General features: G+C 44.3%; 1 protein-coding gene across 1 annotated transcript in view; it reads left to right on the forward strand.

The window, feature by feature from the left end:
* Positions 1 to 17500, forward strand: part of LOC134441009 (collagen alpha-1(XIX) chain) — a 283761-nt gene that overhangs the window by 198862 nt on the left and 67399 nt on the right. The window contains exons 31-36 of the mRNA XM_063191198.1: positions 843 to 884; positions 2554 to 2631; positions 4815 to 4850; positions 5267 to 5320; positions 6639 to 6692; positions 8272 to 8313. Of these exons, the coding sequence (XP_063047268.1) occupies positions 843 to 884; positions 2554 to 2631; positions 4815 to 4850; positions 5267 to 5320; positions 6639 to 6692; positions 8272 to 8313 (306 nt within the window). The remainder of the gene's footprint in view (positions 1 to 842; positions 885 to 2553; positions 2632 to 4814; positions 4851 to 5266; positions 5321 to 6638; positions 6693 to 8271; positions 8314 to 17500) is intronic.

Raw genomic sequence — 17500 nt, forward strand, 5'->3', positions numbered from 1 at the left:
GTAAAGCGTATTGAAAAAAGCCGAGCTGTACAACGCAGCATTCTGCCAGGGGACTCCAATATAGGCTGTATTTACCACTGCACCCCTGTCCTGCCCCCTTTCTTCCTTACTCCAGCACTCCATGCAATATATAGTACGCGATTCTGATTGGACAGGCTGTGAAATGTCTTTTTCCGTTCAGACCCTCGTGCGAGCTCACGAAGTTGAGCGGAAACTCACGAAGGGTCTGTATGAGAGCCAGGCTGATATGGACCTGGCATGACGCTGAATTCACTTCATGCACCTGTTCTGATCTCACTGGTGCACCTGTTCTGATTTCACTGGTGCACCTGTTCTGATTTCACTGGTGCACCTGTTCTGATTTCACTGGTGCACCTGTTCTGATTTCACTGGTGCTCCTGTTCTGATTTCACTGGTGCACCTGTTCTGATTTCACTGGTGCACCTGTTCTGATTTCACTGGTGCACCTGTTCTGATTTCACTGCCTTTGTCATGTTTTCCTTATTGATAGGGTTATGTGCAATTTGTTTGGTTGCATTATTCTGGATGAATGTTGTGATGGTTGGCCAAGATGAAGAACGATACGAACAACAGCTGTCTGTTTACATGTTACATTTTTCCTTGTTTAGAGTGCATGTGTATGATTTGTCTGTCTACTCTACTGTTTTCATTTTGGTATTACATCACACGCTCATGTCCAAGCCAAAATTTCTCTCTTGTAGAGACAAGGAATATCTTATCTTATCTTCACTGGTGCATGTTTTCTGATTTCAGTGCGGCCTGTGTTTTGAGTTCACTGATTTCACTGATGTCATGTTGTTGTGTGTGTTCTTTCCTGGCAGGGAGGTGTCACGACTGGACCCAGGGGATCACGAGGAGCTAAGGTTTGAGCTAAGGACACGTTTACCGTACACAGGCCCCCTGACAGCTTTGCCTGGGCCCAGGATAAAGTCATATGAAAGGGTCCCCACCCAATACAATGTAATGGGAGCCCAATCTTGGGCCCCCCTTTGTCATTGGGCCCGGAACAACTATCCCCTTTGTCCCCCCGGTCGGCTTCACTGCGTTCACAAACAGGCACACCTACACACCTACACACACTCTAGGACACACACACACGTGCACACACGTGTACACACACACACGCACGCATGCACGCCCGCAAACACACATACACACAACGACACGTTTACACAGGGCACCAGATAGCCTTGCCTGGGCCCTGGACGAAGTCATCTGAAAGGGCCCCCACACAATACAATGCAATGTAATCCCAATTCTGGGACACACTCACACACATGCGCGTACACACACACACACACACACACACACACACACACACACACACACACACACACACACACACACACACACACACACACACACACACACACACACACACACACACACACACAACACACACCACACACACACACACACACACACACACACACCACACACACACACACACACACTCACACACACACACACACACACACACACACACACACACAAAGTTACAGACACACACAAAGTTACACACACACACACACACACACACACACACACACACACACACACACACACACACACACACACACACACACACACACACACACACACACACACACACCACTTAGCGGGAGCATATAGAGGAGTGGTTCAGACCCCCTCTGTGCCAACCGTCTGCAGTATTTCCAGGTCTCGACAGGCATATAGCATCTCCAGTGACGGCCGCCCACTTTAGAAAATAAACTGAAAGGATAAAACGCTCCGCGCTCGCTGCATTTTATGCACCGCCTGCACTTATTCCTTTTGCCATGGCTCATCCAGGAAGGTGGCGCTAACAGGTATTTAGCTAGATACTGTCACCCAGCTCACAGACTTGTAATAAAAAAGTCTCCTGCATTTGGAGATCAAACCCTGCCTGAAAATACTGGAGGATAAAAGAGAGTAAAATGATTTTTCTTCACAATTTTTCTTTTTTACATCGCTAGTCAGGTTCTAGCCTGGTTTTCACCAGATCGCTAACCCTAGGTTCTGCATTCTCTGCCTCATTCCGTAAAGTAGCACTTAGTGCTTTACACCTTTGGTTGGCCCCCTACAGGTTGGTAATCAATCTGTCTCTCATTGAGAGTAAGAAAGAGGTGGCCCACTGCTCCAGACGTAGGCTAGCTAGTGCAGTTATATAGAAGATGGAGGGTGGAGAAGAGAACTCACAAGGGCCTGTCATCTCCTAACAAGTTGTATAAATATGCATCTTTTCTTTCTTCTCTTTCTTTTCTTCTTTTCTTCTTTTCTTTTCTTTTCTTTTCTTGCACTATCAATTTCTTTATTTTTTTTCTTTCGTTATTCTTTCTTTCTTTCTTTCTTTCTTTCTTTCTTTCTTTCTTTCTTTCTTTCTTTCTGTCTGTCTGTCTGTCTGTCTGTCTGTCTGTCTGTCTGTCTGTCTTTCTTTCTTTCTTTCTTTCTTTCTTTCTTTCTTTCTTTCTTTCTTTCTTTCTTTCTTTCTATCTATCTATCTATCTATCTATCTATCTATCTATTGATCAGGGCGAGAGAGGTGTGCCCGGGGTGGCAGGTGACCCAGGAGAGAAGGGTGAACCTGGGATCGGCATCCGAGGACCCCCTGTAAGTCAGACCATCCCGTCGGGCTTCCGTGTTGGCCATGTATCCATGTATCCATCCATGTACTCTAACGTTTAGCCCATTGACGCCTAAGGCACCTGCAAAAAAGGGTGCTGAATGCCTAATCCCTTTTTAAGAAAAGCTGCCCACAGCCTATAAAAACCTAAATATCTCAGCTTCTGAAGCACATACAAATGTGCACTAAGTTGCATTTAAACGCTAAGACCCTCATCTTTCATTAGAATGTGGTAATTTATCTCAAACAAACAGACATTTTTAATCAAGTTGTCTCAAATCTCATGAGCCTGAACGTTGCGTAATGTAGCGCCAGGGCCAATGTTGCGCAACGCAACATCAGGCATCAATGGGTTAACACACGTACAAGTGATAGAATATTATGAAACATTTTTACTGTAAACCTCAAAATGCCATCACCAATGCATCCAACACTGAAGAAACCAAGTAACAACAAGGGTTTTACTCTAGAATTAAAATGACGAATCCAAGTAACAATGTATTACTGTACATCAAGTCACAGTATACATCTATTACTCTAAATCAGTGTTTCTCAACCTTTTTTGACTGGAGACATTGAGAATGGACTAGCTCCGAAACGTCTGTTACTCCAGTTAACCTTAGACTTCTGTTGTTTAATCTCGGCTTCAATACACTTTTTCACACAAGCCTTGTGTGCGCCTCCTTTTTTCCATTATCTTAAGTGATTACTACTTTTTGGGAGTGCACGCACCAAGCAATACACGGGTGTTAAGTGCAGGCGCAGACGCCGACCTTTGTTGGTCTTTTGTCATCAACCTTTTTTGAACAAATGCTCCCTTGACCTCATCATAAATATCCCAACTGCCCCTTGAACTCATCATAAACCTGCCAACACCCCCTTTAGTATTAAATCACTATTACTTGTACTACTAAGTACTACTTACTATTACTACTACTGCTATTATTACTAAGCACCGCCCCCTTTCAGCTGTCTCCTTCTCAACGCCCCCCTAGGACTCCCCGACGCCACCTGGTGGGCTATAAAGCCCCTGCTGAGAAACAATACTCTAACCAAGTCACAGTATATTACTGTAAATCAAGTCACAGTATACATGTATTACTCTAAACCAAGTCACAGTATATTACTGTAAATCAAGTCACAGTATACATGTATTACTCTAAACCAAGTCACAGTACTGTAAAAGTATAATAACTTTTCCCTCCACTTTATTCCTAACCAACGACGGCCAGGAGTGGGCATTTGAAACAGAAGCAGTGTTAACTTAAGACACAGGAAAGGCAAATGGCATGATACAGATGAGGAGATACAAATGAATGAAAGTTATATGACAATTTAATTATCAACTGCAAGGTAACATTACATTTAACTCAAGGCTACTGTAGGTTACATAGGGTACAGTGAAATCAAAGACATTTTAGCCAACCTCAGAATGTTTAGGACAAAGAGAGAGAGGGAGAGAGAGAGAAACAGAGAGACACACACGTCTTGTGCATGGGAGAAAGAACTCAAAGAGGGGCTCATTATCATAGGCTTTTATACTGTAAGGAGAGGTGGCCAAGGTCCTTTGTCTTAGGGTCAGTGACACCCGACCCCAGTGGTTTGAGCCACCACATGGCATGGGGGGAATGACCCCTTAAGTCAACTTTTACCAGATAACAGCAACAGTAACCACAACAATATCAGTTCTGGGTCATCCAACAATTTCCATATTTACAGTACGGTACATGAGAGTTCGAAGAAGAAACCAAGTTACAGCACATTACTGTAGAGTTAAATGCTCCTGTCCACCTGTCAAGCCATGGAAGCACCAAACACAAGATAAGAGCTTACGGTTCAAATATTTCAGCGTGTTTGTTGTAAAGAGCCGTCCCATGGTGTGTGTCCTGTCCTGTGTGAGTGATGCGAGTGGATGGATGGAGGCTTTTGAAGTGTGTGCCTTCTTGGAAAGGCTCCACTCAGCTCTGATAAAGAGACGTCACGTCAGGTTTGGCCCCGGCCCGTCTAAACTGGATTGATGTGTGTGTGTGTGTGTGTGTGTGTGTGTGTGTGTGTGTGTGTGTGTGTGTGTGTGTGTGTGTGTGTGTGTGTGTGTGTGTGTGTGTGTGTGTCTGTGTGTGTGTGTGTGTGTGTGTGTGTGTGTGTGTGTGTGTGTGATGTGTTTTCACAGGGCCCAATGGGAGCCAAAGGGGAACAAGGCTTTGAGGTAAACACGCTCTGAAAGCACTCCAAACACAATCACTCTAGTGGCTGAGTTTTTATTTAAAGGTTTTTATTACCTTTTTCAAGAGCTCACATTTAATTACTGTAGACGGTGAAGGTGTGGGATGTGGTCAGGAACGACTTTATTACTCATCAACACTCTTTCTCTCTCTCTCTCTCTCTCTCTCTCTCTCTCTCTCTCTCTCTCTCTCTGTCTCTCTCTCTCTCTCTCTGTCTCTCGCTTGCTCTCTCTCTCTCTCTCTCGCTTGCTCTCTCTCGCGTGTGCTTGTGCGTGTGCGTGTGCGTGTCTGTGTGTGTGTGTGTGTGTGTGTGTGTGTGTGTGTGTGTGTGTGTGTGTGTGTGTGTGTGTGTGTGTGCGTGTGCGTGTGTGTGTGCCTGCATGCCTGCGTGTGTCATTAGGGTCCCAGAGGTCCCCCTGGAATGCTAGGCCCCGCAGGACCACCAGGCAGTGAGGTAGGACAACACACTGTGTGTGTGTGTGTGTGTGTGTGTGTGTGTGTGTGTGTGTGTGTGTGTGTGTGTGTGTATGTGTGTGTGTGTGTGTGTGTGTGTGTGTGTGTGTGTGTGTGTGTGTGTGTGTGTGTGTACAGTATGTCTGTGTGTGTGTGTGTGTGTGTGTGTGTGTGTGTGTGTGTGTGTGTGTGTGTGTGTGTGTGTGTGTGTGTGTGTGTGTGTGTGTGTGTGTGTGTGTGTGTGTGTGTGTGTGTGTGTGTGTACAGTATGTGTGCATGTGCGTGTGTCTGTGTCAGGACTGGTGAAGGTGGAGTGACATGAGGACTTGAGAAGTGACATTAGCTGGTGACATTGCATGAGGACTTGAGAAGTGACATAAGCCAGTTTAGTGACATTGCATGAGGACTTGAGAAGTGACATAAGCCGGTTTAGTGACATTGCATGAGGACTTGAGAAGTGACATAAGCCAGATTAGTGACATTGCATGAGGACTTGAGAAGTGACATAAGCCAGTTTAGTGACATTGCATGAGGACTTGAGAAGTGACATAAGCCGGTTTAGTGACATTGCATGAGGACTTGAGAAGTGACATAAGCCAGATTAGTGACATTGCATGAGGACTTGAGAAGTGACATTGGCCAATGTAGTCACACTGCATGAGGACTTGAGAAGTGACATTAGCCAGTCTAGTGACATGGCAGGAGGACTTGAGAAGTGACATTAGCTGGTGACATTGCATGAGGACTTGAGAAGTGACATAAGCCAGATTAGTGACATTGCATGAGGACTTGAGAAGTGACATTGGCCAATGTAGTCACACTGCATGAGGACTTGAGAAGTGACATTAGCCAGTCTAGTCACACTGCATGTGAACTTAAGATGTGACATTAGCCAGTGTAGTCACACTGCATGTGAACTTCAGATGTGACATTAGCCAGTGTGGTCACATTGCATGAGGACTTGAGAAGTGACATTGGCCAATGTAGTCACACTGCATGAGGACTTGAGAAGTGACATTAGCCAGTCTAGTCACACTGCATGTGAACTTAAGATGTGACATTAGCCAGTGTAGTCATGACCCTCCTCAGCCGGATGGGTGTCAAGACTGACTCATCCATTTCCTCTGATGAATGTCCAGACGTGTGTGTGTGTGTGTGTGTGTGTGTGTGTGTGTGTGTGTGTGTGTGTGTGTGTGTGTGTGTGTGTGTGTGTGTGTGTGTGTGTGTGTGTGTGTGTGTGTGTGTGTGTGTGTGTGTGTGTGTGTGTGTGGAGATGCAGGCAGAGACCTGATTATTGTGTTTGTGTGTCATTTGTTAAGGGTCCTCCAGGTCGAGAAGGCAGACCAGGACCCCCGGGACCCCCAGGTGAACCGGTACGTACATCGCACGCACACACACACACACACACACACACACACACACACACACACACACACACACACACACACACACACACACACACACACACACACACACACACACACACACACATACAGCGTGCCATTGTGCATCCAATTATCATAATGAGTTTTGATGGCACCTGGCTCCTCAGCAATGGCAACAGCATCCACTACTGAGACAGGCAGACAAACAGACACAGAGACAGGCAGACAGATACACCGAATAGCAGACAGGAAGGCAGGCAGACAGAAAGGCAGGTAGGCAGGCACACAGACAGGCAGGCACACAGAAAGGCAGGCACACAGACACACCGAAAGGCAGGCAGACAGACAGACAGGCAGGCAGACCGAAAGGCAGACAGGCAGGCAGACAGAAAGGCAGGCAGACAGAAAGGCAAGCAGGCAGAAAGGCAGGCAAGAAGTCAGATAGAAAGGCAGGCAGACAGACAGACAGACAGACAGACAGACAGACAGACAGACAGACAGACAGACAGACAGACAGACAGGCTGGCAGGCAGGCAGGCAGGCAGACAGAAAGGCCGGCAGGCAGGCAGGCAGACAGAAAGGCAGACAGGCAGGCAGGCAGACAGAAAGTCAGACAGGCAGTCAGACAGAAAGGCAGGCAGGCAGTCAGATAGAAAGGCAGGCAGTCGGCAGGCAGACAGACAGAGAAACAGACAAACACACTGCAAGTCATTTTTACTTCATCAGATTTTTTTCACTCATTTCAAGCAAGTATTGCTTGTAACAACTGATTTCTGGTTAAAGTGAAAGCCCATTGGGAAACTCCAACACCCATTGTAATTGTGACAAGCACTCCACAGCACACAAGTGAACACTGCACACTGCACACAACGAAATTGCATGTATGCCTCACCTGCGCAAGGGGGCAGCCCTCAATGGCGCCCCAAGGGAGCAGTGCGGCGGGACGGTACCATGCTCAGGGTACCTCAGTCATGGAGGTGGATGGGGGAGAGCACTGGTTGATTACTTACTCCCCCCACCAACCTGGCGGGTCGGGAGTTGGGATATAAGTCTGACGCCCTAGCCGCTTAATCCCATGACTGCCCAGTTCTAGGTTGTTGTTCAAAATTACTAGTTATTAAGTGATTTTTACTCAAATTAAGGTTAAATTAAGATTGAGACACTTCTACTTGAAACTAGAAAAATAAGATCGCTAAGATTTCTCTTTTTTCTTTGCTTTCTATTGTGTGTGAGGAACGGCATCACAGTGGATGCTGTTGCTGTGTATAATTCAACCTTTAGAGAGTGGGAGCAACACTGTGCATTAGGTTTCACTCTCTGAGAGTGTATGCAATCAATGGTTTCACTCTCTGAGTGCTGAATCAACACCAGCCAGCCCTCAAGCATGTGGTATATGACCATCTGCTCGCATCCTGCAAAATGCAAATAATCTTTCCATAGATTCCATAGAGATCTCCATATAGATTTCCATAGATTCCATAGAGATTTCCATAATTATTCAATTATCGCTCGTCTCTTTGTTTATTTGTTTATTTGTTTGTCTGTTTGTTTGTTTGTTTTTTTGTAGACGGCACTACCAATCGTTGGCGACATGAGTGCTTTACTGAAGGTAAGGCTATTTTCCCTCTGTGCTCCTAGATATGAAGAGCTCTTTTCCAAAACGCTATATCCACCTTTTTTGACTTTTTGCATTTTAATATTGGAATTGACAGTTAAGAAGTCTTATAATCTATATGTGAATTCTTGACGTTCAAATGATTTCAGAACATACTTTTTAAACCTCTGTAAAATGCATTTTGCAATGCAATTCAATGGAAAGTCCAATAGAAAAATGTCAATTTCCCAACATTCTATAAAATGGATATATCTCATTTTGGAAAACAGCTCTTTATATATATATTTGTGTAGCAGTTTGGTGGGTTATATGTGTTTTCTCCTGAATCTGAATACCTGATGTATTGCATTACTCATCTCTGTGTAATGGAACTCCAGCAATACAACACCCTGCCATCTCCACGGGTGTGCAATCACCTACGGCATTTAAATGGACTGCATTTATATAGCGCTTTTCCACTGCTTCGAGTAGTCAAAGTGCTTTACATTGTATGCCTCACCCATTCACACACCGGTGGCAGTAGCTGACCACACAGGGTACCACCCTAACACCAGGAGCAATTTGGGGTTAAGTATCATGCTCAAGGACACACCGATAGTGTCAGGCAGAGCGGGCTTCGAACCTGCAACCCTCTGGTTGCCGAACGGCTCCTCTATGGTACCACCTGAGCCAACACCGCCCGTGTTAAGAGTTAAACTGCAGCATGGGTACCAGTGTGTGTCTGTGAGATCTATTGGCGTTTGTTTCTGGAGTGGTGCAGGAGTGAGACACAACAAGAGTTGGAAGTTCACAGGGAAGAACAACAGATGCGAGGCGTAGTGCTGTACTGTACATGGTATGTCTGCCATAGTGTGCTCTGAAGTTCAGCACAAAGGGAATTCTCCTATGGAATGAAAGATCTGTGGTTGTTCTGCTTTGAAAAATATGAGTGCCAAGAATTTCAGAAAATGGCTTCCTCTATACACATACAGACATAGCCTACATACATGCCACAGTGTGCTCTGACATGCAACACAAAGGGATTTCTCCTAGGAAATAAATGTTCTATAGTTGTTCTGCTCTGAAATAAATATATAAGTGCTCCCTATGCCACAAATTTCAGAAAACCAAATGTGCCCTATAGATGTTGGGTAAGTGAACCAACACGGCTTCCTCTATGTGTTCTGATACCACCCCCCTTCTTATATGCAAGTTTTATAGGACAGCTTTCATGGGCATGGCCGTTTTTTTTGGACAGATGTGATGTTGTGTTATGTCATCAAGCTCAATGCATTGGTGGGTGGGGGTTTACTGTAGCTCCATGCCACCTCTCCTAATGCAGTAAATCAGTGGGGGAAAGAAATGATTCCCCTTTTCCTCCTGTCTTGGCAGCAATGCCTAAAGGTGCACTGTGTAATATTTTTTACTAGTTCATGTCCAGAATTCATGTTGCCCATTCACAAGTGTTACCTTTTTAACAAATACCACCACCATTCAATTCTAAGAATTCATTATGACTGGGAAAATCGATTTTTACATGCATGAAAAAGGGGATCTTCTCCATGGTCCGCCATTTTGAATTTCCATAAATAGACATTTTTAGCCGCACAACTTACTGTCCTTTTGGCCATACTAGTAAATATTGGTGTATAATTTATTAATATTCATGAAAAGATACAATTCTGGCAGCACAGTTTGAATGAGCAGCATAGTTGCAATACCTACTCTGGCCACAATCTCACACAGTACACCTTTAAAGCCCTTCCCATGGACAGCTCAACAGCGCCTCCCTCAGGATGGCACTGCTCACAGCAAACAGGGAAATATAATAATAATGAAGATAATTAGAGAGCCAATATGGAAATCCACGAGATGTTGGCGAGAGGCACGACAGAGAATACAGCATCCACATGAACTCACTATGGGAACATTTCAAAGTGCAGCCTGCCATCTCTCTCTCTCTCTCTTTCTCTCTCTCTCTCTCTCTCTCTCTCTCTCTCTCTCTCTGTCTCTCTCTCTCTCTCTCTCTCTCTCTCTCTCTCTCTGTCGCTCTCTCTCTTTCTTTTCCTCAATTTACTTGTTATGTGTCTGTCTTTCTTACTCCGCTCTCTCTCTTTCTCTCTCTCTCTCCCGCCCACCTCTCTCTCTCTCTCTCTCTCTCCTCTCCCTCTCCTCTGATGTGCTGTTTCTGTGCTGTGCTGTTGATGTGCTTCACAGTCGCACACACGACACGTACATCTTCTTTCGTGCATCCTCCTCTCCCTCCCTCCCTTCCTCCCTCTCCCCCTCTCTCCCTCTCTCTATCCTTCACCTCCCCCACTCCCATCATCGGCACTAGACATGTTTTCACATATTTTCAGACACATTACTCTCAGGCGCAAAGCAAATGAGTGAAGCTCTGTCCAATTATTGCCTAAACAGAGTTAAGCAACATCTGTTAGTTTGTCTGTCTGCATGTCAGTCTCACAGACAGAGCAATCACCTTACCACTCTTTCTCTCTCTCTCTCTCTCTCTCTCTCTCTCTCTCTCTCTCTCTCTCTCTCTCTCTCTCTCTCTCTCTCTCTCTCTCTCTCTCTCTTTCCATCCCTCTATCTCTATCTCTCTCTTTCTTTGTCACCTTGTCTCTCTCCTTGTCTCTACGTATCTCTTGTTCTGAAAGGGAAAGCATGTAGGAACAGATGAGAACTGTGTGTCCGTTTTGGTGGGCTACCCGTTTGTCTGACAGCAGAGAAAAAATAATTCATATACTGCCAGTAGAACACGACTCATCCAATCAGATATCGCAAAATACACTATATTGACCGGATCTAACTAGTATATAAAGTGTAACTGTCTCAGCATGCAGCAGCCACAGCGTCTTCACACAGATATATATGTAAGAGAGAGAGAGCATGAGAGAGAGAGGTAGAGAGCACGAGAGAGAGAGAGAGAGAGAGAGAGAGAGAGAGAGAGAGAGAGAGAGAGAGAGAGAGAGAGGAGAGAGAGAGAGAGAGAGAGAGGAGAGAGAGAGAGAGAGAGAGAGAGAGAGAGAGAGAGAGAGAGAGAGAGAGAGAGACCTTCAACACTCCTTTATTGTGAACCATTGTCACCACTTAAAAAAAGTACTTTACATTACATGCATGTTGATCCTTCCATTCACCATAAAAGGGAGTAGACCTCTCCTTCCCCATTCCCCCCCCATCACCCCCCGTACCTCGGATTATTACCACCTAAAAATAAGCTTACCACCATTACAGATTGACCAAAGTCCCTTATCTAAACACCATTTTTTTTCAAACAAAGTAACATCAGCTGTGACCTTAAAGTAGGTGAACTCAGTTACTATCCTTGCTTCAACAAGAGTCTTAAACAGGTCAGTTTGTGCCACTATTTTTCCATCCTGCTCCAGCCTGTAACATTTCCAGATTGCCATTTTGGCTTGTCCAAGTAGGAAATTTAGACAGGTGCACACATCCTTGATTCTCTTCGAGTATTTGACTCCAAAAATAAACAGTTCCTTCGTAAAAAATAAAACCAAAACAACTACACACCTTTGTAAGTAAACAAAACAATGGGGTCAGTTTTGCACATTCTGAGAACACATGGAACACGGTATCAGGCACGTTACACAGCACACATAAGTTTGAGTCCTTATTTCCTATCCTTGAAAGAAAAACCCTTGTGGCCATGACACAATGCAAAACCCGCCACTGAAGGTCTCCAGCACGCTTGGGGATAGGACTTTTGTACAGTGTTCGCCATGCAGGGACAGTTGACTGGCTGACACCTAAGGAAACCCTCCACCTTGTATCAGGCCGCCCTTGTAATTGTGCCCAGTGAGAGATTTTATCGAGTGTGTAATAGATCACCTTCTTCCCCACCTTGTCAAAAGACATATCCATACACCCCGCCCACGAGAGAAGGGAGTCCGTACGCCTCCCCGTTCCTGCTAGTTTGGGGGATAGTTTTTAACACCACTGGAAAAGCTGCAGTTCCCACGCCACTGACTATGAACTCCCCAATAAAGTCCTTCAGCTCTCTTGGCAAGGAGCCCTGTAAGACCCCCAGCAACGTAGCGATGGCCCTCACTGATCTGCACCCCAGTTGCTGCTGCGCCACCGCCTCTGGTGTTCTCCCACTCCCTCGTAGAGAGATCTAGGAGGTTCCCCACCCCTTGTGATGCCATTATTAAAGAAAAGGTCCACTACCCCCTGTGAAAAACCTTGCTGTGTGGCCAAAAAGGTGTTGTGGAATAATGGCTCCTCTATCCCAAAATGGTCATGGCCTCCCCTTGCCCTCCTGAACAACCCCCATATCTTGAAAACAGAACAATAGAAAGGAGAAGAACTTTTGAGTCCATTTTGTACCACCCCACTGTCCATCAGAGCCCAATGTCTATCAAGCGCCCCTCCGGCTGCCCCCCTGAGCACAGCGCGCCCAAAGGGGATCCAAGGTGCACTCTCTGAGGAGTACAGCAACCTCTGTAGTGACTGAAGCCTTAGTGCATCAACTTTTGACTGTGCGTGTATTAGCCCCTGCCCGCCTTCGCACAGCGGTAGATGCAAAACCCCTGGAGGCAGCCAGTGATGTCCATCCCAAAAAAAAATTAACAAACTCTTTCTGGATCTGTCCAATTAGCTCTCTCGGAGGCTGCAGCACGGTCACCCGATGCCACAACATAGACGCTGCCAAGTTATTCACAATGAGAGCTCTGCCCCGGTATGATAGCTGCGGGAGCAGCCACCTCCACCTGTGCAGCCGCCCTTTAACTTTGTCTAGCAGCCCCTCCCAGTTCTTCTGCAGGAAGGTGTCAGAGCCCAAAAACACCCCCAGTATTTTAAACCCCCCCTTTTCCCACTCACATTGCTGAGGAAGTCGTGGTGGTGGGGTAACCCCCCAGTTTCCCAGCAATAGAGAGGAACACTTATTCCAGTTAATCCGTGCTGATGTAGCCTTTGAAAAAGTGTCCAGACAAGACAGCAGCCCCACAATGTCCTTATCATTTCTCACTACTATAGTAATGTCATCAGCATAGGCGGTCAATTTAACAGGTGATAATTCCTGGGCGCCAGGAGCAGCAACTCCCGTCAGGTGCAGTCTCAAGGCCACCAGTAGGGGCTCAATGGCCAGGGAGTACAAGAGCCCCGACAGCGGGCACCCCTGGCGTACCCCCCTTGTAACTGGAAACGGCCTAGTCAGAGTTCCATTAATTTTAAGCATGGTATAAACATCCTTGTAGAGCAGCGAGATCAGATGCACAAAATTCTCCCCAAACCCAAAGGCCTTTAGGGTCTTTAATAAGTACACCATGTCCACTCTGTCGTACGCCTTCTCCTGATCTAGGGAGAAGAACCCGAGAGAGAGAGAGAGAGAGAGTAAGGTAAGGTAAGGTAAGGTAAAGCCTCCCCCTGCTTGTTTTCCTGTCTCTTTGAGAGCATTGGAAGCTGAGGATGATGATGATGATGATGATGATGATGATGATGATGATGATGATGATGATGGTGATGATGGTGATGATGGTGATGATGACGACGATGATGATGACGATGACGACGATGATGATGATGATGATGATGATGATGATGGTGATGATGATGGTGATGATGATGATGATGATGATGATGGGGTATAGGAAGAGGAAGGAGAGGAGGGGGTGAAAGCTGCCTGAGGATAGGCTCTGTACTGTATGCCTGCACTGCTGCAGAGAGGATTTCTGATGATATCATTTTTAGATACACTGTATATGGACTCATGGTGAGGCGGTCTTACTTGGTTTTTCCTACTGTAGACATGAAGAAACATGCTTTTCAAAATAAGATGGATGAACAACAGGGGATAAAAGAACTGGGGAAAAAAACATCACATTTATGGATGGGTGGAACACAATAACATCTCTCTGCGAACACAAAAGCTTTGAAGCACTGTTTTCAGACTACCTGCTTTCTCTACTCCTTTTTTGCAAAACAGGACACTTTTCTCTTCTTGGACTACTTGTGTGCTTCTGGGATCATTACGTCTTTGTTGCTTTTGTATGGACTCTTATCCCTTTTCATCCAAGAGGGTCTAGTGCAGGTTCAGTTGTAAGTTTAGGAACATTTCATATAGATTTTTCCATTCAGCATTTTTTTTACTTCTAGGACCCCCCAGAATACAAATCCACCTGTTTCCATTTTTTTCCTTATTATTTAATGGCAAATCCAAGATGGCTGCCATTGTGTACAGAACATTCGCCATTAATGCTGTTTTAAGGATTGAATTTCTTCAGTTAATCTTTTTTTTTTTTTTCCCAGGGCAATTACATTTAATAGAAAACCACTTGTTTCCAATGTTTTGCTTGTTTTTTAGTGGGAAAATCAAGATAGCTGACATCATATTTGGCAAAATTGGCATATTTCAGACTTTTATTGGTAATATTTGTTACATGACTGAAGTCAGCCATCACATAAACTAAATCCATTACAAAATCCAAGATGGCCAACATTTCATATAGCAAAATCAATATTAACATAATGATTTCAGGTCTATAAAGCCATTCACTTGTGAATATTTAAGCACATACGATTGAGTGCAGGTCCAAATTATTGTTCAAACAAAAATTACTATGAATCAATTAATGTACAGTACCTGTTATGCAGTGCTACCTGTACAGTAGTATTACATATGCACTGGTTTGGCTGCCTATGTCAAGGCCAAGGTCTACAAAGTTGCTTCAGGGTCGGCTTCAGCTTATCTGAAGGCTATGAAACCAAATGTTCTGCCTGGGATGCTGCATTCCTCCAATTCCAACAATCTTGCCATGCTCTCTGCTCACAGAACTAGGCTCTTTGGCATGACAGTCAGTGTACACCCATGACCCTAGTAATGGCCACACTATCATACCTTTGTAAGACCTTTGGCATCATGAAGTATTGCTGGCACACATGTGAATGTAAATTGTGTCTGCCTCCAGAAATGTTGGGGCCCACAAAAGATTTGATTTTTGGGCCCCTAAGGGCCCCTGTCAGTGCTGTCAGTGCTTGGGCCCTTAGAATCTGTAACATCTTTCCCCCCCTAGCGGCGCCCATGTCTGCTTCAATGATGCTACAGAGTATTCTCTCTATATTAATGTGTGGAATGAGGTAGTCCTATTGCCCACTCTTCTGGATAGTTCTATGAAATGAATTAATAGGATTGTTTTGTACTTCCTGATCAGTCTATAGAGTTTAGTTGGAGGCAACAGGCCTTTTTTTGCAACTGGCAAATTGCAAGCCAATCTTTGCGCACAACATTTAAGGTGTGTCACCCCAAACTTCAGATGTTCTACCTCTGAGACTGAGGCATGGTGAGGATGGACAGAGGGCTCCACTCCTGTCATAAATCACACCGGCTCCACCTGCTGCTATGCTATTGAGATCAGGGGTCAGTTCAGATATAGATGAGATCTAGGTTATTTGCTTGTTCAAGGGTTTTTAGACACCATGTTGAATTTTGGCAAAATATGAGATAAATGTTGATAACGTGCCTATCAAAATATTACCAATAGGCGTACAATACTGCAGAATGGCTTTATAGACCGTAGCCCCTTAATGCACGCCTTACCTCCTGTGGCATGCTGTAATAGTCATTGAAAGTTAACTACCATAGCACTACAATACTATGAAGTTTTGTATTAGTAATGCATTACGACTTGGTCATTGCCATTCTGGTAACAGCAAATTTATAACGCCATGTCTTAATGGGTTAAAACACTAAAATGTCCTTATTTTGCTATAATGTCAGCAATCTTGGATTTTGCTTCTGAAAGTTAAAGGGAAAATAAAAACAAGTTGTTTTGTATTCAGAGGGGGTCCTACAAATAAATAGGATAAGACACATTACCTGGTCATAAAAAGAGCCGTTCAATGCCTTTTCTGATGTCATGTTGAATTTTTACAACAGATTGAATAATTTTTGAATGAAGTTCATGTAATGGCTGACTGAACAGTCCTTTATCCATTGTGAATATTACAAATACAAGAAAAAACAACGACTTTAGATAGGCCTACCTTAAAACACCAAATACATAATTTATGCTACATGTCATGTCAGCCATCTTGGATTTTGGTACTAAAACTTGAGGGGCGGGGGTGGAAACAGGTTGTTTTTTGTTCAGGGGGTGTAGGAAATATAAAAAACACCAATTCCAAAAATGTATATGACATGTTTCTTTCAATTACATTCAATTGTGTTAGAATATGACCATATATCCGCCATCTTGGATTTTGGGCGTTTCCACTTCAGAAAAAAAATGGAAACAGGTGGATCTGAAGACTATGGGGTCTGTAGTAAAAAACACAATTTGGAAAAATCTATATGAAATGTTCCTAAACCTTATTTTTGAGACAATTGAACCTACACTAGTCCACCGGAAAAGAGGAAAACGAACAGTAATTACCTCGTCATCCTCTTACCCCTTCCCAGACACTGTACGAAAGAAGAAACACAACAACTAGACAATGTATACAATGTCGTCAACCTGGGTTCACCCTGCAAACCACTTGGAAACACTTTGTAATGATGGATGCATAAAAAGTGTTACTGTATAAAGACTTTATAAAGTAAATAATTAACTAATGAACAAAACATGAACAAATTTGTGTAAATGAGTGGGTAATGTTATGTTAATATTTTATATTCATAATTTACGATTTCTTTGTAAATGAATAAAACATATTCTGTTAAAAGGTTTGTAAAATCTTTGTAAAAACACATTATTTGTAGATATTAGAAAGTATTGCTAAAACTCAGTAAATAATGACATGTTCATCAGTAGTTGATTATTTACTAAGTCTTTTTAATGCTTCTGAGGCATCCATTATTGTAGTGTTACCACCCACTTTTCCTCTCATGCTCTCTCCTCCTTCTCCTTACTCTCTCCTGTCCTCCTTTAATCCTTGATGGCAAGTTGTCTGTATCCTTACCCTCCTCCTCCTCCTCCTCTTTCTCCATCCTGCATCCCTCTATCCCTCCTTCTTTCCATCTCTCCTTTCTTCCCTGATGGTGTGAATGTCTTTGGTGTTTCTTCATTCTCCTCCTCCTCCTCCTCCTCCTCCTCTCTCCTGTCTATCCCGCTCTCCTTTTTATTTTCCTCCTCATCTTCCTCTTTCTTTTCCTGTTCCTCATCTTCCTCCTCCTGCTCCTCCTTCTCCTCCAATTCTATATTCCTCATGTGTTGTCACACGCACACGCACACGCACGCACGCA

This window comes from Engraulis encrasicolus, chromosome 24, assembly GCF_034702125.1.
Source record: "Engraulis encrasicolus isolate BLACKSEA-1 chromosome 24, IST_EnEncr_1.0, whole genome shotgun sequence".
In the NCBI taxonomy this organism is placed as follows: Eukaryota; Metazoa; Chordata; class Actinopteri; order Clupeiformes; family Engraulidae; genus Engraulis; species Engraulis encrasicolus.